The 27291-nt window shown below is 45.0% G+C and overlaps 1 protein-coding gene across 2 annotated transcripts; it reads right to left on the bottom strand.

Moving 5' to 3' along the window:
- Positions 1 to 1063: 1063 nt before the first annotated feature.
- On the bottom strand, positions 1064 to 26491 carry WRNIP1 (WRN helicase interacting protein 1). 2 transcript variants are annotated; one of them, XM_049882420.1, is made up of 7 exons: positions 25541 to 26488; positions 22816 to 23007; positions 21214 to 21455; positions 7638 to 7867; positions 3150 to 3305; positions 2354 to 2433; positions 1064 to 1768 (listed from the first exon to the last, which is right to left on the bottom strand). In XM_049882420.1, the coding sequence occupies exons 1-7, from the start codon at positions 26345 to 26347 to the stop codon at positions 1493 to 1495; spliced, it is 1983 nt and encodes a 660-aa protein (XP_049738377.1). In that variant the 5' UTR covers positions 26348 to 26488; the 3' UTR covers positions 1064 to 1492. The 2 variants fall into 2 exon arrangements, with proteins under 2 accessions (XP_049738377.1, XP_049738385.1); XM_049882428.1 differs by lacking the exon at positions 2354 to 2433 and having other exon boundaries at positions 1613 to 1768; positions 25541 to 26491.
- Positions 26492 to 27291: the final 800 nt, after the last annotated feature.

The raw sequence follows: 27291 nt of genomic DNA, 5'->3' as shown, positions 1-27291 counted from the left end.
GTGATATCAATGCCAAAAGTCTAATAAAACAAATGATCTCCAATAGTTCTAATCATCTGTTGGTTTGAGTTACAGTGTTTGAATCACCGGCATAGACTGATTCCCAAGCCTGACTCCCATAGCCTCTCTGGAAATAGGTAGGCGCAAACCATTTGTGGCTGACTCATAAAGGATCGTTTTAATTTCCGCTCCAAGTTACATCCAGAACACACTATCTTATCTGAAAGTGAATCTATCCCTTTATTTTTGAAGAATCAAACTCAAGGAAAATTGAGATGCAGACCTCTTAATGAAATATTAGTAAAGATGATGGATTGAACCTACATCTAATTTCACTTCCTCCGAACTCCCCGCCAAAACCACAGGAAAGGAATTTTTAGAAGACATTAACTCCAAGAATGGGAGAACAAGATCATAGCTTTGGAAACGCTATGGGGCACACAACAACATCATGTAGGAAGGAGAAAACAGAAATAAGAAATAATATCCTTAGGGAGAGAAGAAATGCAGACACCAAATAAATGCATACATACGGAGATGGCAGTTCCCAAGCAGGAGGACACTGAGTGGGGACATCAAACTGACAGATTACTGGGTGGGTCAGTCCTTGTGGAAATCTGTACAAAATGGCTACTAAAGAGTTTGAAGAGAATTGGGAATGGGCACTGAAAAAAAAAAAACACAAGTCGAGGGAGGGGGTGGAGGCATATTTAACTTCAGAAGACATCGAAAGTAAAAGAGGAATATATTATTTAGAAATATGGGCTGCAAGAAGAGACAGCTGGGGAAGGAGGAGGTATGCACAGGGACTGCTGGATTCTGGGATAAGCCTTCTGACACTGTGTGAATGCATCACTTTAATAAAATTAAAATTGACTTTCAAAAAGACATACTAACTTCTCACTAAGCTCTCCAATCTTCTCAAATATAATGATTTTTCTTTCACAGTATCATTTAGCTACCAAAATGTGCTAGCGACAGATATATCTCAGAGCCCAGGTAGGCAAAAAGCTTAAAGAACTGAAGAGTACTTTGAAATAGTTTTATTGGTTCATAAGACCTTTGCATATAAAAAAAATACCCAAAACACTATGCAGTATTAAATCACAATTACCTTTTTTTTTAAACCAACTGAAACTACCCAGAATATACATTTTTTAAACAAACAAAAAAATCCTATAGAACTGAAATTCTGAAATGACGTTATGACTTAAATACTATGACAAAATAGATAACTCCTTAGAACGTGAACTGCACAAGGCTGCCAGATACTTCCACAAGCGTAACCAGTGCACAGGGTGCAAACAAGCACAATTCCAACGCTACACATGTAGGTGAAGTAACTGTGCCACCACTTAGGGAATTCTTAAAATTCTGGCACAAACTGTTGGTCTGTCTGAACTCCCCCAGGCAGTCAACTTCACAATCTGTTACTCCTTCTCCCTGGCCCGCCCCAAAAAGAAACAGCTTTCCACTGTTGAGTCTGAAAGAGTCAGCATCGCCTTTGCTTGAAGAAGTCGACCCCTCGTAATTCTTCGGGCAGGTACTCCTGGTCCACAGGCTCACTGTACATGGGGTTGTACTTGTAGCCTTTGCCATACCCCAGATCCTTCATCAGCCTGGTTGGCGCATTCCTCAGGTGCAGCGGGACGGGTGGCAGAGGCCCCTGGTGGTTTCTCAAACAGGCTTTGACGTTGTTGTAGGCGCTGTATACCTCAACAGACTTGGGGGCTCTGGCAAAATAGACTACACACTGGGCCAGAAGCACCTACAACACAGAAGGTGAACATTTCATCACAAAGGTGCCAAGAAGGTTCTGTTTTGCAGTATGCTTTACAACACCTTTAGCTAATTCTTAAGTTTTCCAGCATGTTTTTATTATCCACTTCCCTGTTTTGCCTACAGTCTGGATAGCCAACTATCACAAGGAAAAAAAATTCCTATACAAGGTGACAGAATGAATTAGATGAGTGCTTTTCATTTTTTTTAAGCTGCAGAACTTTTGTTAAATAAAATTTTTCTTCAAACCCCAATGTATAAAATAGATAAACACAAAGGTGCTCTGTTTGGAGGTGAACTCTGCAAGGCTTTCCGCTCAGCTTCCTTAATGCTTCTGCGCCCGGAAGGCCCGAAGCCCATCCTTTGGACCCTAGAACTCCTAAAAACAGCTGGAAGACATGGCCTCAGGCCCGCGTCTCTCTAGTGACCTAAGAGCTAACATGAGAGTGAAAAAGGAGGGCAGCTTCTTCAGTGGCTCATTCATTAGTGGTGAAGTCTGACACAGTCAAATCCACAAAGGGACAGAGCACAGGAGAAGGGGGCTGACTGCAAAGAACTGAGCTGATTACTTTACCTCACATTCGGGCATGCCTATAAAATGACAGCCTTGGTAGGCAGCAACCGCTTGTGTTAATGCAGCCGGGTCTGCCAGACCTGCCACACATACAGAGACAAAGGAAAATTTAAGTCACAACACACAATATCATCCCGACCAGCGCACGTGCTTTCAGGACAGTAGACAATCACTACACATAGACTTTGCTGACCCGAAACAATCCCATTAGCACAGTGGATTGGTTTTTCTCTGATCTCACTAATTTATTCTAGAACTATTTACTGAGTGGTTACTGTGTACAAGAGAGGGTGCTAAGAATGGTTTCCTTGTGGATAAAAACTCTATAGTAGGAAAAACAAGGAACTGGGTACAACAAACAGAAGTAACAAGGGTCATAAGACATTCACAAGGATGAATACCTTAAAAACAAAACATTTATTAAGACCAATGAAAAGTAAAGCTTTTCTGATCTTTTTCTTTGAACAGTGTCCAGATCTTCCATTCCTATCTCAGGAGCTACCCAATGAAAATCTGAACACCTAGCTGCAAAGCAAATTAAAATTTTTTTTCTTTTAGTTCAATACTCTGAGTAAAAACGTTATCAAAGAGGAAACAGGAAATGGTGACTTTGTGACCACACTTAAAAGCACACACAAAGCAAGAAATAAACTTCTGAGTTCATATTTAAAAGCCCTCTTATATCCTCCTTACCTGTCCCACATGGTATATCAAGATATTCTCGGGCCACAAACAGGCAACACCTCCCCTCACCCCACATGGGCACCAGGTTCTGGGGCCTTCCCACTACACTTACCTATGTCCTCGCTAGCAAATCTCACAAGCCTCCTTGCCACATACAGGGGGTCCTCTCCTCCTTCGAGCATGCGGGCCAGCCAGTAGAGGGAGGCGTTCTGGTCGGAGCCGCGCATAGACTTATGAAGTGCAGAGATGCAGTTGTAGTGCTCTTCCCCTAGACGCCAGAGAATACCTCAGAGAGTGACAGGACAGAGGGCCCACAGAGCTCACGGGGCAGAATGATGCCCACATTATTCAACTGGCTGATTTTACGGAATTCTGTCAAAACACATGGACTCAGAAAGCTGGAGGACAGTAAAGTTTGACAGCTGCTCGCAAACAGCTCAGCAGGAAGGTGCAAAAAAATGCCCCTAGCATACCAGACCAAATAAAAACCAAACCCGCTGCTGTCAGGTTGATTCCAACCAGCAGCACAGAGTACCAGAATATGCCTCCAAATGGACATCTTTGGGGGTGGTAGGCTTCTCTGGGACCTCCGTCATCACTGAGAGGAATGTGATGGTACTGAGAAAGCCCTTGGCTGTCTACCCGGAGGGCAAGCAGACACTCCCTTTGTAAAGGTGGTCCTCCCAGAACCACAGGGAAGGGAGGGTGGTTCTGACGCCTTCACATGTCCTTGCTGTCCATGGGAAAAAAAACGACCATGGGCCTGGGTAGCCTTGCTGTCCGTGGGAAGAAAAAAGACCATGGGCCTGGGGGTAGCCACTATGATGGGGAGTCAAGTGGTAAGGGCAGCTGCTCAGCCCATGTGTCCCTCAAGTGTCATTCCAGCTGGTGTCATTTAAACCTCTCTCCCCCACCGCTGGTGTAGGAAACCAGTGTGGCTGGACCCAGAAGGACTGACTGACACCTCTCACTTGGGAGGTACTGCAGTACCTCTCTCCTCACTAGATCTTACCCTATTTCTGGCCCTAGGTTCACATGCAAGCAGATCAGTGAACTGTGTTTTAGAAAAACACCTACTTAGGAGCAGACAATCATGGCTACACAATCCTCTGTAAACGCGCAGTCCTTTATATGTTCTGGAGTGTTCTGCAGAGCACCCCCCTCCTGACAGGGCACAGGGCCTCCTCTCTATTTGTCTCAGTCCTTCAGGAGAAGCTCCTGGTCTGTGGTCACCATCAAGCGAACATAAAAGGTCAGACTGGAACTGCTTCCACCGCATGTGGACTCCGGTCACAAATCCTGGTAGCTGAGCTTGCCAGTCAGACACACTTGCCTCAAAGTGAAGGAGAAGGAGTGGCCAGAGTTGCCCCCTGCCAGAGAGTGAGGCGCACAGGGCTGACTGCAGAGGCCTGGGCAGTTCCCATCTCAAGAGCACAAGGGCTCATCCCAGTGGGCAGATTGACAGAATGAGTTTTCCCCCGGCCCATGGCTTCCTAAGTTAAAGCACACCACGGAGAAAGGCTGGACAGTGTCCCGAGCGAAATCCACATGGTTCTGGGCCCAGGAGCCTATCCTACTAGCCTGGGAACTCTAATTTTGTGCTGTCGTCCTCTCTGAAGATGACTGTGGTGTCGGGAAGAGGACCGGTGAGTCCCCTCCAGGGCAGGCTTGGCACCCGTGGACATGGAGGGAACAGAAAAAAAAAAAACACCGCTAGTTCACTTTGTCAAAATTAAATTAGGAGATGGACACGGGTCACTCCTTTCTCCTACCTTCACTGGGGCCCAGCGCAAGCAGTGGGCTATGGCGGACGCAGCACAGGCAGCTGGCTACAGCGGGTAAGGGCATGGGCTCTGATGTCAGGCAGCCTGGGTTTGAACTCCAAACTACTAGCTATGTGACCATGGATAAGTTACTTATCCTTTGCATGCCTTAGCCGTCTCATCTGAAAATTGGGGACTGTTAGAGTACCCACCGTGTAGGGTTGTGAGTCTTCAATAATATATGCCTGGTACAAAGTAAGTGCAATATAAGTGTGAGGTATTATTTTATTCTATGCTACCTTCCCTTTTTGCTTTTATTATACTGCTTTATAATCTGAAATTTCACATTTTTCATGTCAGAACTTGACTTCAATGCATGGTAGAGAACTTGCTTTCATGTGGAAAATTTTCACTCTGATGCAGAAGTAGCTGAGCTAGTTACTGGATCCCACAAATGACTACATACTAGCTGACATTAGGAACTCTGGTGGCACAGTGGTTAAGAGCTATGGCTGTTAACCAAAAGGCTCGTAGTTCAAATTCATCAGCCGCTCCTCAGAAACCCTATTGGGCAGTTCTTCCCTGTCCTGTAGGATCACTATGAGTCAGAATTGATTCAATGGCAGTGGGTTTTTAGGTGACATTAGAAGAAATAAATATTCTGGGGGCAAGGATCTTTGTTTCCACAGAGTGGCGAAAAGGCCAGAGTAACACCTTACAGGTTTCCAGGGCGATACTCCTACCACCCCTATTTACAGAACGGCACCAGTAGGGCAGTCTTGGGGACAGGACTGCTGAGGTCTGCAGACCTCCTGGGGAGCAGATGTGCTATGGTGGTGGAGGGGGTGTGCCCACGTGAGGCAGAACACAGACCTGCAGAATGTGGCGCTCTCAAGGCCTGTACTCCCAGCCACCTTCATGGCCCCAGCTCTACCTGGGACAGCACACAGCTGGAGAGGAGACCCCCAACATGCTTGGCTCCCCTGGACAGGATATGAGGCTCTATGAGTAAAAACCAGTGTTCTGTGTGGTGAGGAGGGCTCCAAAAGGGCCATCAGTGACCATGACAGCTCGACTTGGAGGCACCAGTAAACAGTTCCTGGAATCAGTCTGCTTTGTGAACTTAGGACAATGGGGATGATAACAATTGCTACCTCGAATGGTTATTTTTTTTTTTTTAGTGGCACAGTGGTTAAAGTGCTCAGCTGTGAACCAAAAGGTTGATGGTTTGAATCTACCAGCCATTCTGCAGGAGGAAGATTTGGTAGTCTGCTTCCATAAATATTCACGGCCTTGGAAACCCTATGGGGCAGTTCTACTGTGTCCTATAGGGTTCCTATGAGTCAGAATCAATTCAATAGGAAGAGGTTTGGTTTGGGTGGTGAGGCTATTTTGAGAATTAAAAAAGATAATGTATTTAAAATACTCAATGAGTAAGTGGTTTTTTTTTTTATTGTTATGGTAGACGGTAGCTCTCTGGTTTTTAACTGACAGTCTGATAAAACGGCAAGAAGGAGCTCCAGCTGGTCTTGTCACAAGAAGACAGTCTACGGGGGACACTGCAGAGAAGGGGGAAAGACCCCAGAAGCAATGAAGAATCCAGCATGTGGGAATTCTGCCTCTTAAATATTGTATTTATTCCTATCTTCAATTCTTATTTCTGGCCAAAATTAAAGTAGGGTTCTACACCCAGAATGCTTTGTTCTCTAGACTTGTCAAGCATTCATATGACATTCGCCAGCACGAGAAGAGTGGTCACCCAAACCCCTTGGGTTGTGCTAGGATAAGGGCCCTGCCAAGGGGCACATCCCCACCAGAATGCAGACAGGTAGCTCCACACGTCTCAGGATTTTTCACCAAATGTGTCTGATGTGTCCTCTGCACTGATTAACAATCACCACACGAAAAGCGTTACTTGCTTTACCAAGACTGCAGTGCTCACTCATGACGAGGCAGTGCCCGGACAAAGGTCACTCGTAAACCCCTCCACCCCTTCTCTAACTAGTAAGAAGTACTCTGTAATCAGAAAGCCTTCAGGAATACTGAAAATATGGTTCAGCCTACATGATACACTGGAATGTTCAATTATCAGCTTCCTTTTCTGGTGCAGCTTGTAAAGATGTGGAAATCCTATCCCACTTACTGCAATATAACTCTACCCAGAAGCACACAAACATATAAGTGTAAGTCCAGCCTAATCTGTGTGATGCTATCTTCATCACCTTCTCCTTCTATAAAAAGATATAAACGTGTTGTGCTTATGACATTGAATCCTGCCAGGCTACGACTGGATAAGAGCTGGTATCACATTTGGTCTTTGTAAGCGTCATTCTACGTCAGCAGATATGGGCACACAAAATTAATTTTTTAAAAAGCTTTCGTTTTAAAAGCTCCATATAAACTTAGTTTTTAGTTTAGATTCTAGGGGTTTAATTCTCAATCAAAACTAGTAAAAATAAGTCACTTATCGTAACAGTCCTCTTATCACTGACTGCCATTGTAAATGACCATAAGAATGCTTCACTGTTATCTGAGTAAACAGGCTTTTCAAGACACTTGTGTTCTAAAAGGTGCCATCACAGAGTAAGTGAAAAGGTATCTAACTACCTCAAAAGATAAAATTTGAAGCCTGCAATGTCAAACCCCAGCACCTCTCAATCCGGCCAGTGCAGCTCCTGTGTTACACAGTTGTTAAGAATGGTCAGGATGCCACTTCTCTGAAGGGTAGCTCTGTATGGGTTTACTTCTATTACCAACATGGAGCTCCTGGAAAGCAGGACATACGGACACGACTTCTTCCATCAGGGTTTCACTCTTTCCACCTTTCAGTGACTTACCTGCTCGGTCATATAAAATGTGGGACCGCTGCAGCCCCTCCTTCACATCGTTTTCCGTGATCAGAACTCTAGCGGGAGAATAGGTTTGCCCACTTTTCTTACAAAACATCTTCCTTGAGCTTAACCTGGCCAGAACTGCCAGCTGCAGCCCATTTAGTCCAGCTCTGGCATCCCCATCACTGAGATAAGCCAGCGTGTCCACAGCTTTATCTTCTATGAGCACGGACGGCCTGCAACACAACCAGTGGTGATTACTGTCACATGCACATCACACACTCTTCATTCTGCAGCACAACTTACTGACTCACACTTCTTAGGAAGGTCACTGACAAACTACCTTAGGTTCCAGGCAGTTTGCCCCTCATTCTTACCTCATGTTGTTAACATGGTTTTGCATTATCAGAACAGAGAACTGACCCGGCCTTATAAACCACAAGGGTACTTCACTGTATAAGCACACAGAGATATAAGCACACTCACATATAATCACGTGTGAAGGAGACACTGAATGTTTTGGAAAGTCACTGTTAACACATGGTCTCTCTGATTCTACCCTACAAGAGTTGGGCACTTGCAGCTTCTAGTGAAAACTTTTATTAAAAACGCTAGTACCTTACTATAACCCCGTTGCTGTAGTGTCGATTCTGACTCATAGCGACCCTATAGGACAGAGCAGAACTGCCCCATAGGGTTTCTAAGGAGCACCTGGTGGATTCAAACTGCCGACCTTTTGCTTAGCAGCCATAGCTCTTAACCACTACGTCACCAGGTTCTCCCGGTACCTCACTATAGTATACAGAAAGTGTAGCTCCAGACTACGCCCAGGTCTAAAAAGAAAGGTATGTTATAACACTGTGTGGAAACACGGGAAGGGGCAGCATCACATCAGAATGTCAGCTCTGAATGGCTCTAGAGACCCTATAGTTTAACTTCTGTGTCTTACAGATCACAAACGAGGGCCCGGTTATGATCAGGGCATGCAATAGGACCTAGCAGTGTGTCTCTGGAATAGCAGTGGACTGCTTCATGGTGGACATTAATCATCAGATGGTAACACAGAGAACAGAGGTCACTTGCCTTAGAATCAATCAGAAGACTGCCAGAACTCAGCTGTGGGGCTCGGAACATCAGGACTAAGATTCTACGATTACATTTCTAAATTTGGACCTTCATAAAGAAGGCCTAACTATGATTAGTTTCCAAGTCAGCAAAAGTTTCTATTCCTAGTCTAGTTAAACAAGATAGCTAATGTATTTAGGTACTTAGAAAGGTCTTATTAATTCCTGGCTGAGCTGCTAGCTGCACATTTGTGAAGCAAAAAAAATAATTTTTCAAAGCTCACTCATGCCATTGCCAACCTTCGGCTAAAAATATCAGTAGTAATTAGTAAGTCATCAGGGCCTTTCCAATTAGCTTCTTAGAAAACACTGCACAGGCACTGGCTGGGCTGGGCTGAGGAGGGAGGATCATGAGGGGTTCATCTTGCCTCTAAAAGTCAATACAGAATTCTTTACAGCCATACTACTTGCCTTTGTGACTGACTGGAAGAGTGCCAGTTTTTATTTCACTCACTAGAAGATTTAGTTCTATGATTTTAAACACTGGGTCGTCTCCTTCCCCTATTTACTGAAAGCCTGGCTTGTCTTCACTCTATAATGAATGACTCTCTCATCATTCATGTCACCACCGCATGGGTCCCAGGTCACAGCATGGCCTGGAGACCAGTCTTCTCCCTTCCTGAGAGAGCTCCACCTCAACAGAGATGCCCAGCCAGATACTCAAAACAGACACTGAGGCCATGTTCAAAAACCTTTGGGCCATTTCTCAATCAGATACTGTTTAGCAGACTTTCTGGAAGATGTAGGGACCGAAGTCAGAGGAGGGAGCATAGGCTTGCAATGTGGCTGAAAAGGAATTACTCTCATGGCTTTTGTTTGTACACTGTGGAGAGGGGAAGACAGGGTGAACCAGGAAGGCCTCAAAATCTCAGTTCAGTCTTGGAACTCATTAACGCAACGCCTTCCACCCTCTTGGAAAACTTCCTAGCAATAAAAGGCCTGTACGACACTCTGTAGGAAGAAAAAGAAGTAAAGGAGGGGCCGTAATCAATGCTGCCTTAGTAACTGACTGAGCCCTCACCAGAGCTGGCTATCTGCTGAGTTCATGTCATCCCTCTCCCCCGACTAAGTACTGCGTGCTCCAGGGCAGGAAGCATGATGTATTTATTCTTGTATCCCCAGTGCCTGGTAGATAACAGGCACGCAATATACACACAATGAATAGACTAACTACAACTATCCCACAACCTCACAGGGCAACTTTCATTTTTAAAAAATTATACTGTATGGAAAGTATAAAGAAAACAAAACACATAATACTGCCACCACCTAGAGAGGGCAACAGCTAATGTATTGTTGTTGGAATCTCCTTTATGCAGCCTGATACCCCTGCAACCATCAACCTTTCATCTAGTTTTTTCAACAAAATTGGGATAGTACTGGGTATAGTTTCACATCCTGCTGTTTTACTTAATAGTTTTTTGAAAAATAAATGAGCTACTCAGAACTCTGAATATCACTTAAAACACACACACACATACACACATTATATTACATCAAAAAAACGCAGACAAAGGGGCAGGGGGCAGAAGTCACGTGTACTACCTTGACATTACTCTGCTGGTTTGCCCTATGTGTCTATTTACGGCACATGGTGCCCTTGGGACGGTTACAAGATGGGTGGTCTTGCACAGTCTAGTCCTTACTATACTGCCCCCATTTCCATTAGTCCTCATGTAAAGGCAGGGAGTAAGCCTATTAATTATGAGAAAAGCAGACTGCTCCATACTAAAAAGTATGCTGTGAATAACAAGCCTTTTAAAATGGGTATATATTTTCGCTGGAAAACTCCTAACCAAAGAACAAACTGTTCTATTGTGGCCTTTTGTCATTAGGTTGAAGTCATGGGGGATGGGGGTGCCGTGACAACACAACCAGAGCTGAGTGCTTTGAACCAAGAACCCACTGCTCCATCCTCCTTCCTCCCCTTGGATAAGAAACAGATTTCAAATTTCACCCCTGGCCAAAATGAGGGAGTGTATTTTTATACACAAATGAATCTGTCAACAACTCTATTCAAGTAATAGAAGGAGGCAGCTGAGGGCAATCACAATGGCCATACAGATGAAATTACAAAACTGAAATCCAGTGTAAGAACATTGTGCAGGATGCTGAAGAGGTTCTACCTACCACCCAATACATCTGGAACCCCAGCTTAGGCTAGCTATGGTCCTAAAGACTATTAAAAGAAGATGTGCTAAAATACCCTGAGATCTCAGGAGAGGGAGATAGATTTGTAAAACTCCTCAGCAAATAGTAACTATTGCACAAAATATCTTGAAAGAGTAACCCTACTCTGGAGAGTTTAACATTATTTTTTAATTTGGGCATTAAATTTTAACGGGAAACTTACAAAATATTTTCCATCTGGAGATACCCTCTCACAGGTAAATTAGAATTAAGTTAGGCAAAATCTGCCTTGGGGAAAGAATGCTCGAAATTTAGTATCATCGTAACAGCCTGGGTGGCACAATGGTTAAGCTCTCATCTGCTAACCAAAAGGTCGGTGGTTCGAACCCACAAGCGGTCAGTGGTAGAAGAGACCTAGAGGTCTGCTCCTGTAAAGATTACATACAGCCTTGGAAACACCATGGGGCAGTTCTACTCTGTCACGTAGAGTCTGAATCAACTTGACTGCACACAACAACATAGGGAAATAGGCAAGAGATAATTACACCGTGCAATCTTTCGTCCCTGTTCCCTGTACAAATGAATACTGTTAGCCTCACACAGAGAACCCAGAAAGGTCAGAATGTTAACACTTACTGTAGCATTGACCCTAATTTTAACTTGGTGTCTAGATCCCTTCTAGCAACTAAGGTAGCTCAGGAGTTAGGCTCCATCACTTTCAAACTGGGTGACGTTTGACAAGTTACATAGCCTTTTTGTGCCTCAGTTTTCTCATCTATAAAAGGAGACACTATCTACTTCACAGAGCTATACTGTGGATTAAATGAGATAATATATGCAAAATGTTTAAATGTTAGATATTTTCATGGTTAATGAAGAGAATAATTTTATTAGCATACTCTCCAGAATAGCAAATCTTCAGGGCAGAGCCCAAATACTGCTGCTTCCATTATCACTGTAGGGAAAGCAAAACATAAAACTTACTGTCTCCACAAGGAGGGAATATACACTTCACAGATTCTGCCACCTTCCTGCTTAATCCCATGGAGGACATGTCCTTCCTTATCACACTGTACCTTATATCTGGTAGGGGCCATTATAGGATAATGGGCCCCAAAAAGATACATCCTGGTCCTAACCCCGGTAGCTATGAATGTGACCTTATTTGGAAACTGGGTCCCTGTAGGTGTAATTAAGGATTCTGAGATGATCCTGGATTTGGGGTGGGCCCTAAATCCAAAGACAAGTGTCCTTAGAAAAGAGAAAGGGAGTAGACATAGAGACACAGGGAAGAAGGCCATGTGAAGATGGAGGCATTGAAGTGATGTGGCCACAAGCCAAGTAACAGCAGGAGCCACCAGAGGTTGGAAGATTCAAGGAAGGATTCTCCCCTAGAGCCCTGGGAGGGATCACGGCCCTGCTGACACCTTCGTTTTGGACTGCTGGCCTCCAAAACTGTGAGAGAGTAAGTTTCTGTTGTTTGAAGCTCCCTGGTCTATGGCATTTTGTTATGGCAGTCCTAGGACACTAATACCAACTCAATGAGGTCTCTGTTCCTGGCTGCCAGTGTTTCCATGTCATCATTTTAATAACCTATACTAATGTAGGTGGCATAGTGGTTAAAAACTGAGCTGCTAACCAAAAAAGTGGCACTTCAAATCCATCAGCCGCTCCTTGGAAACCCTATGGGGGAGTTCTACTCTGTCCTATAGGGTTGCTATAAGTCGGAATCCACTTGACAGCAATGGGGTTTATACTAATGTGGAGTTCCTAGGTGGTGCAAACGGTTAATGTGCTCAGCTGCTAACCAAAAGGTTGGAGGTTCAAGTCTACCCAGGGACACCTTGGAAGAAAGGCCTGATAATCTACTTCCGAAAAATCAGCTACTGAAAACCCTATGGAGTACAGTTCTACACTGACACATGTGGGATCACCATGAGTCAGAGTTGCCTAAACTGCAACTCATTGTATTAATATAGCTTTAAATGTATACACATATAATTAAAACACTTTAAAGAGAAATTATTAAAATCTATACTCACAACTCATTCTGGTGAAGGTATACCTTCTATTCTGGTGTCCCACTATCCTTCTATTTGGTGTTAGAAAAGACTGAGAGGCAGGAAAAACATAAAAAAAGAAAATATAGCCATCTTGTTTGGGGCTCCCCTCTCATGACGACCAGGGAAACGCCCCAGCACCTCAGGTAGAAGCCCCGTGGTCTACACAGTTAGTTAGACACACTGTAGAAGCCACTGTGCATCCTTCAACCAGCTCTTGGAACTCTGCCAAGATAGACAGTAACAGGGCAGGTCCTGCTTCTCATTTCATTCTCTGCATCTCCACAATCTTAAGTGCTGCATCTGGTCCACACAGAGCTGACCCTTCAGATGACCTGGGACTCTACACCCTTCAAAGCAGTAAGCAGTGCAGGGTGGTTCAACACTATCTTACCTTCTCATTTCTGCAGCACAAGCTCGTCTTACAACAGGCCCGTCTCATTTTTTTTCCTGGCCTCCAAAACTGAGCCAGAACACAGAGAACATGTGCTTCTTTTTGAATCATGTGATCAAAATGCTTAGAGTGCAAAATACACTCTGTTACCCATAAAAACCAAGGAACTATGGCATAAGTACTTCAACAGAGATTGCCAGCTTACCTGTATCTTTCTCTTCACAGCCAAACTGCTTAAGACATCTGTCTATCCTTGCTACCTCCTTCTTCCCCTACAGCCATTCCTTCCCATGCTGAAGGCTGGAGTCTATCCCCACCACTCTACCAACATGGTTCTGAAGACATCAACGGGCAAATGCTGAATCCAATAATGCATTTCCTCTATCTCCTTGTGACCTTTCTGAAGCCTTTGACTGTTGTGGAAGAGCCTCCGAGTTACATTCTAAGCCACTGCCCCTCTAATTCTCAGCAGCCACCACCTCAAGTAAGTGTGGAATGCTAGTTCGCAGCCATCTCCCTAAAGTGGGGAGGGGATGCTGTTCTTTGACACTTCTTCCTGTTACCTGGAATGCAAACATACTGGCTCGAGCTCCAGCAGCCTCCTCAGAGCATGAAGTAGAGCCATGTGCTCGGGGTGGTGGAGCAGAAAAACAAGAGCCCAGGTCTCTGATGATACAGCATCATGCCCTGTCTACCTTCAGACTTCTACACAAGAAACAAACCTCTACCTTGTTTATGCCACAAGTAATTTGATTTGTTTCCATTACAGGCAGCCAAGCCTAACCCCAGCGCTCTTTCTTTGCTAGAACTCTCCTCTCAAGGGCTCCCTCTGGTTTTCCTCCTTCCTTCCTGGACTTTCTGTCTCCTTAGGCTCCTCTTCCTTTCCCACCCAATTTATGCTGACAGTACTCAATTTATCACCCGTAGCTCCTGGCTCTCTTCAGCTCTCCCTGGGAGAATTATTCAAATGCATGGGGTATACTCTCTCTTAAACGTTGCTGACTCCCAAATCTCTGTCTCAAACCTTTCTACTGTTCTCTTGAGGTCTGTATCTACCTGCCTAGTAGACCTCTCCATGTGGATCTGCTCAAGGTCCCACAAGCTGAACAAGTCTCAAACTGAATTCTGCAACATTTTCTACCCCCACCCTCCACCTTCTGCTCCCTGTCTCTTGCTCAAAGGACAACTGAGCCACCCTGATCTGAGCTTCTCGGACCCCTCATTTGTACAGCTTCATCACACCCTGGCCCCATAGACCTTACTTGCTCACTGTTTCTCACAGTTTTATCCTCCTCTGTTTCTGCTGCTCCTGCCTTTGTTCAAGTCCTTTGCATGTATCTGTCTTTTGCATCAGCCTTTTGCCTTCCTGCCTCCTGTGGGAGCTCCCTCCAACCAACCCTCTCCAAACTGCCAGTGAGCTTCCTGAAATGTACATCAGGGCATGACATTTTCCTGCTCAAAATCTTTCCATGGTTTCTCATAGCCTTCCACATCAACTGCTGACCCCAGAACACAAGCTCTTTAATATTCTGACCTCGTCCACCATCACTCCCTCATACCACTCTCCCATCCCACCACAACGAACGGATCGTGCTCATTATTACGTTTTTCCACAGGTTGTATCCTTTGCCAAAATCAGCTTTCTAATTCATCCAGTTAAACTTGGTTTATGCTTCTAAACTCAGTTTCAGCATAGCCTCATCGAGAAGGTGAAATTCTTTTTTCTACCCAGAGGCACCCTGGAAGAAATACCCAGAGATCCACCTCCAAAAATTCTGCCATCAAAAACCCCACGAGCACAGTCCCATTCTGACACACAAGAGGTTTTGATGAGTTTGAATGAACTCAACAGCAACTGGTGAGACAGCAGAACCATGCTGTCCAAAGATGTGAAATATCTGACCTCACACATTCTAGATGCCTCTTCTCTACACCCCACTGCTCCTTGCGTATAACTCTATTAGAGCACGTCCCTATAAGCCGACTGCGACGTGAGGGATCGCCTGTATACGGCCTTTCTCACCATGGTCTTATAACTCCCAACAAAAGACTGGTGGGACTATGCAACTGAGGGCTTGTGGCCCACCAAGGGGATTAGATAGCTTGCTAATAACGTAGATCAGGTGTATGGAACCCTAACAAGGGGATTAATTCATTTTGCCATCCTGCTAGTATTAAAAGAGAGCCGGGGGGGACCTCACTACCACCAAGGAGAGACAGGAGTGGGGCGTGTCCTTTGGATCTGGGATCCCTGCACGGATACCCTCCTAGACCCAGAAAACAGAAAGAGAGCTGTAACACTAAAGAGGGCAAGATGGTGAGAAAACATCAGCAGAGAAACGACGGCAGGAAAGGCAGCAGAACAAGCAGACTGGCAGGAGATGGCATAGTGGCTTCCTGGCCAAGGGAAAAGAAACCTTAGTGCCTTTGGGCAGGAGGCTTGCTGGTGGAGCAGGGTGCCTCCAGGCACTTGACAGAGCCAGGTTTGCCGACCCACAGAGCTAGAGCTGAGCACCTTTGGGCAGAGGCTTACTGGTGGGGTGGGGTGTCTCTGGGCACTTATACGCAGAGCTAAAAGAGCTTTATAACTCTTGCCCAAGCAGGGCAGAGGCTGCATCAGCCCAAAATCAGAGAGAGGCCTGCTTGCAGCACGGCTGAGATGAGGCTGTCCTGATGGAAGAACTGTATCCTGAGTGTTCCTGAACTTGAGAATTGTAACCTGTTACTTCCCTAATAAACCTCATAGCTATATGGTCTCTGAGTTCTGTGTGGCCACTGCAATAAGTTATCAAACCCAGGAGAGCAGAGTGGCATGGAAGGGATGGTTTGAGGGTGGAGGCATGTCTGACCTCCTCCTGATCGAAGAACTATATCCTGAGCACTGCTGCACCTGAATTGTAACCCGTTACTTCCCTAATAAACTCCATGACTGTGAGTATGGTCTGTGAGTTCTGTGTGGACATTGCAACCAATCATCAAACCCAGCAGAGAGGTGGAGTGCCGTGGGAGGGTCGGTTGGAGGATGTAGGCAAGTCTGACCTCTGCCTCATAGGAATCAGCCTTGGGCTGTTGATGCTGTTAACGATTCTCTCTTCTATTCTTAGAGGAGGTGAGACCCGCCCCTGTGCCATTTGCATACCAACCCACTCGCCTATCCCTTTCTCATATAACAAAGCTCTCTAAAGGCACAAGAACATGCTCTTTTCAACGCTCAGCCAAGGCCTAGCACAGGCAAAACTGTCAATTTCTACTAAATTAATAAGAGCGGGAAAAAAATTAAACCCTATGCCTCCCGGCACTTGTCGGTAGAGTTAGGCATGTAGACCCAAAGAGTGAGAGAGCTGAGAGCCTTCCTGCCTTCCTGCAGAGAAGCCAAGACACCAGAAGTTGAAGAGAAAGGAACACAGGAAGCAGAGCTGCCTCGGTCTTGAAGGGTAGGGTCATGACCTTTGGGGTCTCAAAGGGTGGAACCAAGACCTGCTGGGCCTCAAAGGATAAGGCCACAGTCTCCCAGATTTCAGAGAGTCAGATCTTCACCAACTCATTGTGTGGGGCGGCCATTCACAAGTGCCAGGGGGACGGGGCCAGATTCACTGACCAAAGCTGAGAGGGCGGGACTGTCATAACCAAGGGGCAGAAGAACAGGGCCTGCTAGGGCTTAACAGGTAGACTAGGAGAATGAGGCCAAGTTGCCATCCCAGTGGGCCTAGAAGGCAGAGCTGAAGCCCAGGGCCAAGAGGCCTCCACCCAGAATCCAGACAGGATGGCCAACGCCTAGAGGCTGGAGGGCAGGACTGCTGTCTAAATGGTCTCAGAAAAGAGAGGATTATTTTCAAGGCTTGAGAGGTAACGTAAATTATCCTGTTGGCTTTGGAGTTGATTGATGCCCATAATCTCTTCTTTCCCTCCGTTTTTTCCCATTTGTAATGGAAATATCTACCACTGTACTTTGGAAGACAGTAACTTGTATTTTAGATTAAGATGAAAAGCAATTTTGAAAAAGGTGAGATTTTGGACTTAGAGTTGATTTAAGACTTTTGGGACGATATGATGGGGTGAATGTTTTACAATGGTGCAAGGACATGAATTTTGGGGGCCAAAGGGTGGAATGTTATGGATTGAATTACACCCCCCCAAAATGTATGTCAACTTAGTTTTTAGGGCAAGATTCCCAGTATTATATGGTTGTCCTCCATTTTGTGATTTGATGTAATTATCCTATGTGTTGTAAATTCTAACCTCTATGATGTTAACGGGAAACCCTGGTGGTGCAGTGGTTAAGAGTTTGGCTGCTAACCAAAAGGTTGGCAGTTCAAATCTACCAGGTGCTCCTTAGAAACCCTATGGGGCAGTCCTATAGGGTGACTATGAATCAGAATCGACTCAACGGCAACAGGTTTTTTTTTGGTATGATGTTAATAAGGCAGGATTACAGAAAGTTATATTAATGAGGCAGGACATAATATATAGGATTGTCTCTTGAGTCAATCTCTTTTGAGATATAAAAGTGAGCAGAGAGAACAGGAACTTCATTTCTACCAAGGAAGAAGAGCCAGGAGTGGAGTGCATCCTTTGGGCCCAGGGTCCCTGTGCTGAGAAGCTCCGAGATCAGGGGAAGACTGATGACAAGGACCTTCCACCAGAGGCGACAGAAAGAAAGTCTTCCACTGGAGCTAGTGCCCTGAATTCGGACTTCTAGCCTCCTAAACTGTGAGAGAATAAATTTCTTTTTGTTAAAGCTGTTTACCTGTGGTATTTCTGTTACAGCAACATTAGATAACTAAGACATCCCGAATACTTTTATGTCAGTCTAGACAGATTGGTTTTAGACAGAATTTATTATGTACACATATAGACTATGGGAATTCACAATTTCTCAAGTACAATCTGGGATGCTGTGTCAGTGTGATTGGTTTCGAGTCCAGTCCCCCTACCAATCTTCTCTCATGCACAGCGGGGATAGTCTAGAATTTCTCTGTAAATGTTCTAGCTGCCATACAGTGTAGTACAATGGGACATAAGAATTCAAATGTAGACTCATGCCTTCCCAGAGAAAGCAGTTATTGGTGTTAAAAGTCCTTTATTCCAGTGACATTAGTATAACCCGAACTGACTTATGTCCACAAGAAGGTAGACATAGTTGAAGCTTGTCAACAGGCATTTGAAAGTAAAATTTCCCCTGAAACAGCTTAAAGACAATACAATCTACTCTGATTTATACATAGCAGCTGGGGTGGCAGGCACTTATATTATGAAATTACACATAACATAAGAGCTCTCTGATGGCCTACTGACATCTAACTTATCAGGATTGCTACCAAGTAGCCTTATTAATGCAGCAAAGTTTAATACTCTTTAATTTCATTCTGTTTGCTGATGATGAGATGGGTAATAGCATTAAAGACAAAGGTTCTTCATACCCGGGCAATGGGCCAATCATCCATTATTTTGGTCTATAATTCCCTTCCTCTACCCTTCTAAATTAAATTACGTCTCCCATATCGAAAGCTAGGATTTACTGACTTAATAGCCATTTATTAGCCCACATCGTACGTCAGGCACTGTGCTAGGTGCTGGAAATCCTGGTGGTGTAGTGGTTAAGTGCTACAGCTGCTAACCAAGAGGTCAGCAGTTCAAATCCACCAGGCGCTCCTTGGAAACTATGCGGCAGTTCAACTCTGTCCTATAGGGTCACTATGAGTCAGAATCAATACAACAGCAGTGGGTTTGGGTTTTTAAAAAAACATTTCTGGTGCTAGGTGCTGGGAATACGAGCAAGAAAGACAAGCTCCCAGTAAGGTGGGGGATATAAATGAGTAAACAAGATACAAGTTTAGGGATGATGGTGAGAAGAGAATGAGAAGCCATAATTAAAATCCATTATAAGCAACTGCTAATGATAGCAAAAGAAGTAATCTATTGGATATGGAATGTTTTCTCTGACTGAAATGTAATTTTAGTAATCTACAAATCACTGACTCTCTTTTAGATCGGGCTCTTAGTTTCAGTAACCAAAAAGAAATCTTAAATCTTTCACTTGACCCTCTCAAGCTTTAATATGCATACACATCACCTGGGGAGGCTGTTAGACTGTAGAACAGGGCTTCCAACAGGTTCCCCAGTTCACAAGCCTGCTGAGAATTTGCATTTCTAACAAGTTCCCAGGAAGTTATTATACATAAGAATCACCTGGGAATCTTGTTAAAATGTAGACGGTGATTCAGCAGATCTGGGATGGAAATGTAAATTCTCAGCAGGGGTTCAAATCAGAACAAACAGGTTCAAAGCTCTGCTACAGCCCTACACTTTAAGAGGAGGAGCTCAAAGTGCTACTGCCTATTTGGTCCAACAGGTTCAAAGCTCTGCTACAGCCCTACACTTTAAGAGGAGGAGCTCAAAGTGCTACTGCCTATTTGGTCCGTTCCAAATTCAGACCCATAATTTAATAATCTGGCAGTGACTGGAGAGAGGAGAAAACTTGAGGGTATCTGAAAAACTAAATCGCAGGAAACAACGGCATGAAACAAATAAAAATTACCTTAAATAAGTAAAAATACAGGATAAAATGTTGTAGATAGATCAGATAACCAGCACACTGAAAAAAGTTAGAAGGAAATACAACAAAATGTCAGAGTGGTTGTGTTAGGAATAAGGAATTTTTTTCTCCCTTCTCTTTCAATTTTTATTACTTGCTTATATTAGTTTTATAACGAAAATTTTGTTTAAAGAAAAGCTATACTAGATAGGAAGGGCTAGCAATAGCCACCGTCAGGCAGTGATAAGCATCCAGCTTACAAGGGGCTCTTGAATATTAGGACAAAATCAATACAACACAAAAATGTCCATCACTTATTTTTGGCCACAATTCTGAAGGCTAGCCCACCACAATCTATTCTAAAACAAGGATACTTCGTTCTGCCTGAGGGTCCTTAGCCAAATGCTTCCAGGCTGGTGCCAGGCATAGAAAATTCTTCTTATATGTGAGACAGGAGCAAATGGGAGAGGTCAGATGCATAAGGAGAATGTTGAAACCTAAACCCCAAGCTAAAGCTATGCCCTGTACTTTAATCCCCACAGAAAAGTGTCTCCAGGACTTAGCCTCAGGACAGGCACCAGCAGCTGTGGTGCACACAGTGCGAGGAGGAGGAAGGGCTCAGCCTCTTCCCAGACCAGATTATGTTCCACTGCTTATTTCAGTAATGAGATAAATAACATCTGAAGAACATGTTTTAATATAAATAAAAAGAAAAATTTTCTGACCCAAATAATCTAATTGGTTATTGGTGATGCACACTTTGTATTAATAAACTCGTTATTCATGATACAGAAACACATCACCAAAAGGAAAGGGACAGCACCCAGATGGCCATTTTCAGTTAACATTACTTTGATTGAATTCAGTTTGACTTTCAGAATGTGCAAAAAAAAAGGTTTAAAGAATTGTGTGCTAATGTTTACATTTTTAATTAATATTTTTAAAAGAACAGTAAAGAGCAAAAAAAAAAAAAAAAGGAATTTGAATCTGATTACAAATCTCACAAGGTTTATAAATTAAGAACCAAATCCCTAAGCACAAAAGCAAACATCCAAGGGCTAAGATAGAAGGCAAGACAATGTTAAAGGCTGAAGAACTGTAGACACACTCATTACAGGCCTAAGCATTAAAATCGCATTCTAAAAGAAATGTTTGCAGTCATATACTTGTCGGTATAATCTGGCACTTGCCTCCTCTTTTATTTTCATCACTCTTAGATCAACATTTTCTTCTCCCTGTCCCTAGTCTCTCCCTATTGACTCCCACAGCCTTTCCTGGCCCCCTGCCAAGAGATTCTTTGGGCAGTGTGCACCCTCATGATAGGGCATAACCAACTTACTCAGAAGTGCTGTTGCTGCTGTGGCTCAGAGGGTCAGTGGGTTGGCTAGAGTCTAGGACATGGATTCCCAGGGAGTTGATCGCTCGCATTAAAATAGTCACCATTGCCTCTACTGGAAGCTTCTCAAGAACGATCACCCGGCAGCGGCTCAGAAGAGCAGCGTTGACCTGGAAGGAAGGGTTTTCCGTGGTGGCCCCAATCAGAGTAATCGTCCCACATTCCACGTGAGGAAGAAAAGTGTCCTGATCATGGGAGGAAAACAGAAGACATTGACTCCAGTTAACAATAACCTGCAGAGTCCTATGTAAGTTGGCTATCAATGCCTCCCTTTTCCTAACTTTTATCTCTCAAGTTCACTGTGAAGATGAGTGTGACATTTGGGGAGTGCAGCCCTGGCTTTTTAAGTCCAGACGTGTCTTCTGGACACCAGTGTCTCAGCCTGGTCTCTCACTGGTAGGCAGATAGTGCTGAGGACAATTTAGCTTCACCAAAAATCATTTATGTAGAGAAGTATTTTTTCTCTCAAGGCTGAAATGGTATGTAACTTAAGCACAGCAAGACAGAAGAGGCTGAGAAAATACCAAAACATTAATCTTGATTTCCAAAACCATCTTCTATTGCAGTCATACTGTATTCTACCTGATGGTGTCTTAGGGGAAGAAATACTAACATGAGTCAATGGTCCAATGTTAAAGGTAGAGTGCTAGCATCCCATCAGAACTCCAAATGGTCTGTTTATTCAAGGAGATTCAAATCAGTAAAAAAAAGCTTATTAGGGTTTTGTGAAATATTTCTATCTGTGGCTGTAGTGGGTGGGTGGCTGTAAAACTGCAACAAAATATAAATATCGAAGAAAAAATTCTAGCTAAAAAAGAATTTTAATGTCTCTTTAGGAAGAATTGAGTGGTTTTCTTTATAAAAATGTATCTTGTTATTTCAGAAAGTCAGAAAATTAATAGGAACTACTGGATCTTGTAATGTTCACCTTGATAAGAGCCTGGAGTCACAGAGACTATAGACTCTTTAAGTGTGAAAACAAAAAAGTAACACTTCATAGGAAAAAAAGAAAATATATTCAAATAATGATCTTAAAATCAAGTTAAACTTCACTATGACTACAAATATAGATTAAAAATCTCTAAAAACTGGAAGGGGCTCTTGTGGTGCAATGGTTAAGCGCTCATCTGCTAACCAAAAGATCGGGGGTTCAAACGCACCCAGAGGCTTTGCTGGAGAAAAAAACCTGGAGTTCTGCTCCTATAAAGCTTAGGAAACCCTATGGGCAAGTTCTACTCTGTCACACTGAGTGGCTAGCAGTCTAAATCGACGCGACAGCACCTAACAACAAAAACTGGAAACTTGATCCAAATGCCAACCATTTCATTTTCAGATAAAGAATGCATTTTTTTTTTGGTCGCACACACAAAAAAATTGAGAAAAATAGGCTTGAGGCAGATAGGCTGACAAGTCTCTGTTTCTTTGTAGATGGAGTCGATAATGATAATGAGCACCTAACATGTGCACAAGGCTTTATACTTGTCAAAGTTATTTCACATGTATTTGATGTCTGCAATGTCCAAAGGTAGAAGAAAGATAATATACCTGCTGAGATTTATTGAAACGATGAATCTCATCAATAAAAAGGATTGTTTTCCTTTTGAAAAAGCTCTTTTCGTTTTGAGCTTGCTTTATGACGTCTCGCACATCATTTGTCTTGGCATTTGTCGCAGACAAAGTCACAAACCTAATGCTGTGCTTCTTGCTGTTGTTGGCGATGATGTGAGCCAGAGTGGTCTAGAACAGATGACAACAGAGCTTAGGGAGCCGATATGACAGAGAAAGAAGCGCACCCAGGGGTACTAACACAAGGAGAATCAGCACTGTTTAACTAGTGACAGCAAAGAATGCTAGCAGCACACATATAATCTGCAATTTCACTACACATTTTTAAAAATTAAAAACAAGGACATTACCAATAAAAAAGGAAAGCAGCTAAACCTTAAGCTAATCCCAACCTTTACTTTGTATTTAACCTGTTTTGATTCCTTTTCTTGGGGACTCTAAGATCTTTGGAACCCCAGTAAAAAGAGCGGCTGTCTTCATTTAGCAGTCTGGATGACAGCTGTGATCTCTCACCAAAGAGATAAAAATAATTCTCCCTGCTCCACCCAAGAAAGCATTGCTGCTAAAGGAACCCAAGTGTAGAACTGGACTGCACAGAACTAAGGCTGAACTGGAAGCTCACCAGTGTAGCTGCAAACCTTCCCCCTCCACCAATAGAAAATAGTGAATGAATTAGCTTTTGAGTTGAAAGACCAATGACAGCTACCTAATATTTAAGAAGACTGCATGCCAACTGTCTACTTTAAAAGTGGATGAAGTAACAGCACTTTGCTCATGTTAGTACTTATCAGAAAACAAATGAGATCCATGGAAAGCATTGCTCAGGTGGTTGATAAATATGTACATGCTGTTGTATTACTACTGTGAGCAAAGAAGCCCTGGTGGCACAGTGGTTAGGAGCTATGGCTGCTAACCAAAAGGTCAGCAGTTCAAGTCAACCAGCTGCTCCTTGGGAATCCTATGGGGCAGTTCTCCTCTGACCTGAAGGGTCGCTATAGGGTTGTTATGAGTTGGAATCAACTTGATAGTGATGGTGTTTTTTCAATTGTGAGGAGCATGATAATAAGTATGGGAATCAGAAAAAGGGAAAACTGTCCAATAACAGGAACAAATTGGCTCCTGGAAGGAAACGTGGCACTTTTTCTTAAGGTTGTGCAGCTGCTTCTTTACCAAACCCCAGCCTACCCACCTTTGGAACTGGACTGTGCCTAGGCTTGCGCCTGATCACCAACCATCATGCTGAGCAGCAAGGCCTGCTCAGTCACTTGCCTGGCTTTTCTGAGCTCACCCTCATCTCCCTGGGGGCTTTTTCTTGACATCTGGGACCACCAACTGATTATCCATTCTCACATTGTATGAAAAGAACCCACTGACAAGTAGTAAGAACACCACCACCCAATTCTCTAATGGGGTTACAAAGTAATACACAGGGATAGATGTCAACACCACCACTACTATCGTAAAAGGTTATCTGGGATAGATCTGATTTATTCTCAGTCAGAAGGAAAGCATGAATGCATAAGAGTAGAAGCATTCCAATGAACTGGCTGGAGCCCTGATGACAAAGTGGTTAAGTGTCTGACTGCTCAGAAAGAGGTCAGCAGTTTGAATCCACCAGCTGCTCCTTGGAAACCCTATGGGGCAGCCCCGCCCTGTCCTGTAGGGTCACTGTAATCCCAACTTGATGGCAATGGCTTTTTTTGGTTGGAGTAAAGGGTGGTGTGGTTAAGCTGTTGGAGATGAAGCCTGGGAGAAAAATGATAAGGGTTCTGAACCTCAAAGCTAAGAGAGAGCCTTTAAACTTTGATTCTGTATTTTGCCTTTCACTCACTGGTGCTCATTCTGCTCCTTCCTACAAATTTAAAAAAAAAAAAAAATTGAACACCTCTTAGTCTTCTCTTTCTTCAGGCTAGATTCTCCCAGTTTCTTTCAAGTGCCCTTAAAATAACATGCTTTGTAGACCCACAATATCCTGATTACCCTACCCTGGACTTGTGTTAATTTTTAACTACAGTAAGCACAACTGGACACCAAAATGCACTGATGTTTATTTTTCTAAAGTACAAGGCATACTGAAATACTAGCTCAAACTGACTTCAGAGGTAAAAGAGTTTCGCTGTAGTCCTGTTAAAGAAATATACTTTCCGGGATAAATAAAAACCAGTCTTACAAAATAAACCAAGAGCTAGAGGAAAGAGAAGGAAGTACGACATAGAAATAACAAAACTGTTTGATTATTTTATTCAAAGTGGAACCCATGTATGTACAAATGGAACATAAATGTCCCTCTGCAATTTTTGTAGTATGTTTTTTGCTTGACAACTGGGTCACTAAAAGTCGGGGGGGGGGCGGGTGGTAGAACACAAAGATGGATCAAATCTAAGAGTTCACATATTCATGTTAACCTGTGAATTAATAAGCATCTTAATTTTGAAGACGACTAGAAAACGTCTTAAGAATGGGCGGGGGGGGGTGCTGTTCCAGCACATAAGACTCCACCTGCGGGCTGAGCACCGCCCCAGCTCGGGCGGTATCTGAGCCTCTGGACTCTCAGGTGAGCCCAGGAGACTCCCTGGGAGACCGCAGCACGCCACCTTTTCTGAACCCCAAATACCTTCGACTGCTGGATCCGTTCCCGAGTTTTCCAGGCGAGTACACATCAGAGATGAAGGCCCGGTACCCCTTCTGTCAAGGCGGCACTCACCTTGCCACAGCCCGGCGGCCCCCACAGTATGAGGGAGGGGATTTCGTTCGTCTCCAGAAGGGACCTGAGCAGGGTCTCCTGCCCCACGGCTCTGCTCTGCCCGATGTAGTCCTGCAACGCGTCAGGACGCATCTTATCGGCCAGAGGCTTGGCCTCCAGCATCTGCCGGATCTCCTCGGCAGCCAGCGCCCGGGAATGCGGTCGCCCCCCGCCGCTGCCCCCGAAGGCCGCGGCGGCCGCGTCAGCATCCCAGGGGCCCTGGTCGTCCTCGCCGTCTCCGTCCGCGTCGCCATCGCCCACCGCCTCCTCCTCCTCCGGCGCCTCCACCTCGTCCCAGCTCCGCGGAGAAGCGCTCCCCGCCGCGGCGGCCGAGGCGGCCGGCCTTTTGCCCGACCCCTTCCTTCCGGGACTGCTGGCCCGGGCCACTGGGAAGTCGGGGATGAGGCGGGCCCCGCTGGGTGTGGGCGGAGCGTCGTAGCTCTCCCGGCTCTCCGTCTCGCCGCCGTCGTCGCCCTCCTCGCCCTCGCCCTCGCTGCTCTCGGCCGCCGTCGGGGTGGCGGGCTGCTTCAGGGCAGAGCTCTCTGACAGCCGCCGCCTCTTGGAGCGTGGCGGCGAGGGCCCTTTGGCCGGCTCCCCGGCGCCATGCGGCCCGGCCACGGGCTCCGCGTGCCCGGCGGGGTGCAGGAGCAGGCAGCGGTCCAGGTGCGAGTTGATGTGGGCGGCCGGCATCATCTGCTGGCACACAGGGCACTGCACCTGATGGAGCTGCGACAGGAAGGGGTCGTCCTCCGGCCCGCTCACCTCCATCGCTGCCGCGGTAGCCCCAGCTCGTGAGCAGGCCTCACGATCCCCGCCGCGTAGGCCCAGCGCCGCGCGACCCTCGGGAAGGCGGCAGGACGAGCGCGGGCCGCGGGAGGGCGCGTCTCATGCCGCACGTCCGGAGCTGCCGCGTCGGCCCGCCCCCTGGCCCCCGCCTGAGGCGCCTCGAGCGGCACTCCGGGAAGTGTAGTCCGCGGCCGCCGGCCCCAGGTCGCCGAGCAGTCCACTTCCGGGCCGCGCACGTCCACTTCCGGATCCGCGGTGTCTTGTGCAAGGCCAGAGGCTGCGGGTCGGCGCGACGAAGGAAGCGGTGCCTCACCCCCACCGTTAGGTGGGGGAGCCCGGGAGCGTCTTCGGTGCTACGAGGCCCGCGATGGCCTAGGAAACGTCGATGAAAACGCGCCGAGATTGCGGTTTTATGCGAGAACGGCTTTATGCGCTAGCGAGCTGAACTGCGGAGGAGCGCGCGGATCCCCACAGCGGGTTGTCTGTAATTTAAAGGAAATGGGATGAAACGTTCTAATGCAAACTGGAAGACTGACTTGAGTAAAAACAAAACAAAACAAAAAAACCCACTAAACAAGTGAAAAGCAAACATTCGTCATGGTAGTGGACAGAGAAATGCAAACAAAGAGAGTCGTTTTATTTTGCTTTTTTAGGTTTTTTTGGACTTTTACCCAAGGGCACTATCACAGCACCACTGAAGGTCCTACTTTCAGAGATGCTTATCTTTATATAATAGCAAAAAATTGGAAACAGACTTAATTCATTTAGATTTTTAGTCAGATTAGGGTATATGTCCCAGTTAAAACATGATGTTATGCAACCATTTAATATAGAAAGTGGAGAAAATTTCTACCTTAAATGGAAAAAAAGTTAAGATTAAAACATAAATATAGCATTCTACATCTTTGAATGGTAGGGTTATCAGT

This window comes from Elephas maximus, chromosome 1, assembly GCF_024166365.1.
Source record: "Elephas maximus indicus isolate mEleMax1 chromosome 1, mEleMax1 primary haplotype, whole genome shotgun sequence".
Lineage (NCBI taxonomy): Eukaryota > Metazoa > Chordata > Mammalia > Proboscidea > Elephantidae > Elephas > Elephas maximus.
The sequence above is the reverse complement of the archived record's forward strand: the minus strand, read 5'-3'. Positions and strand labels throughout refer to the sequence as shown.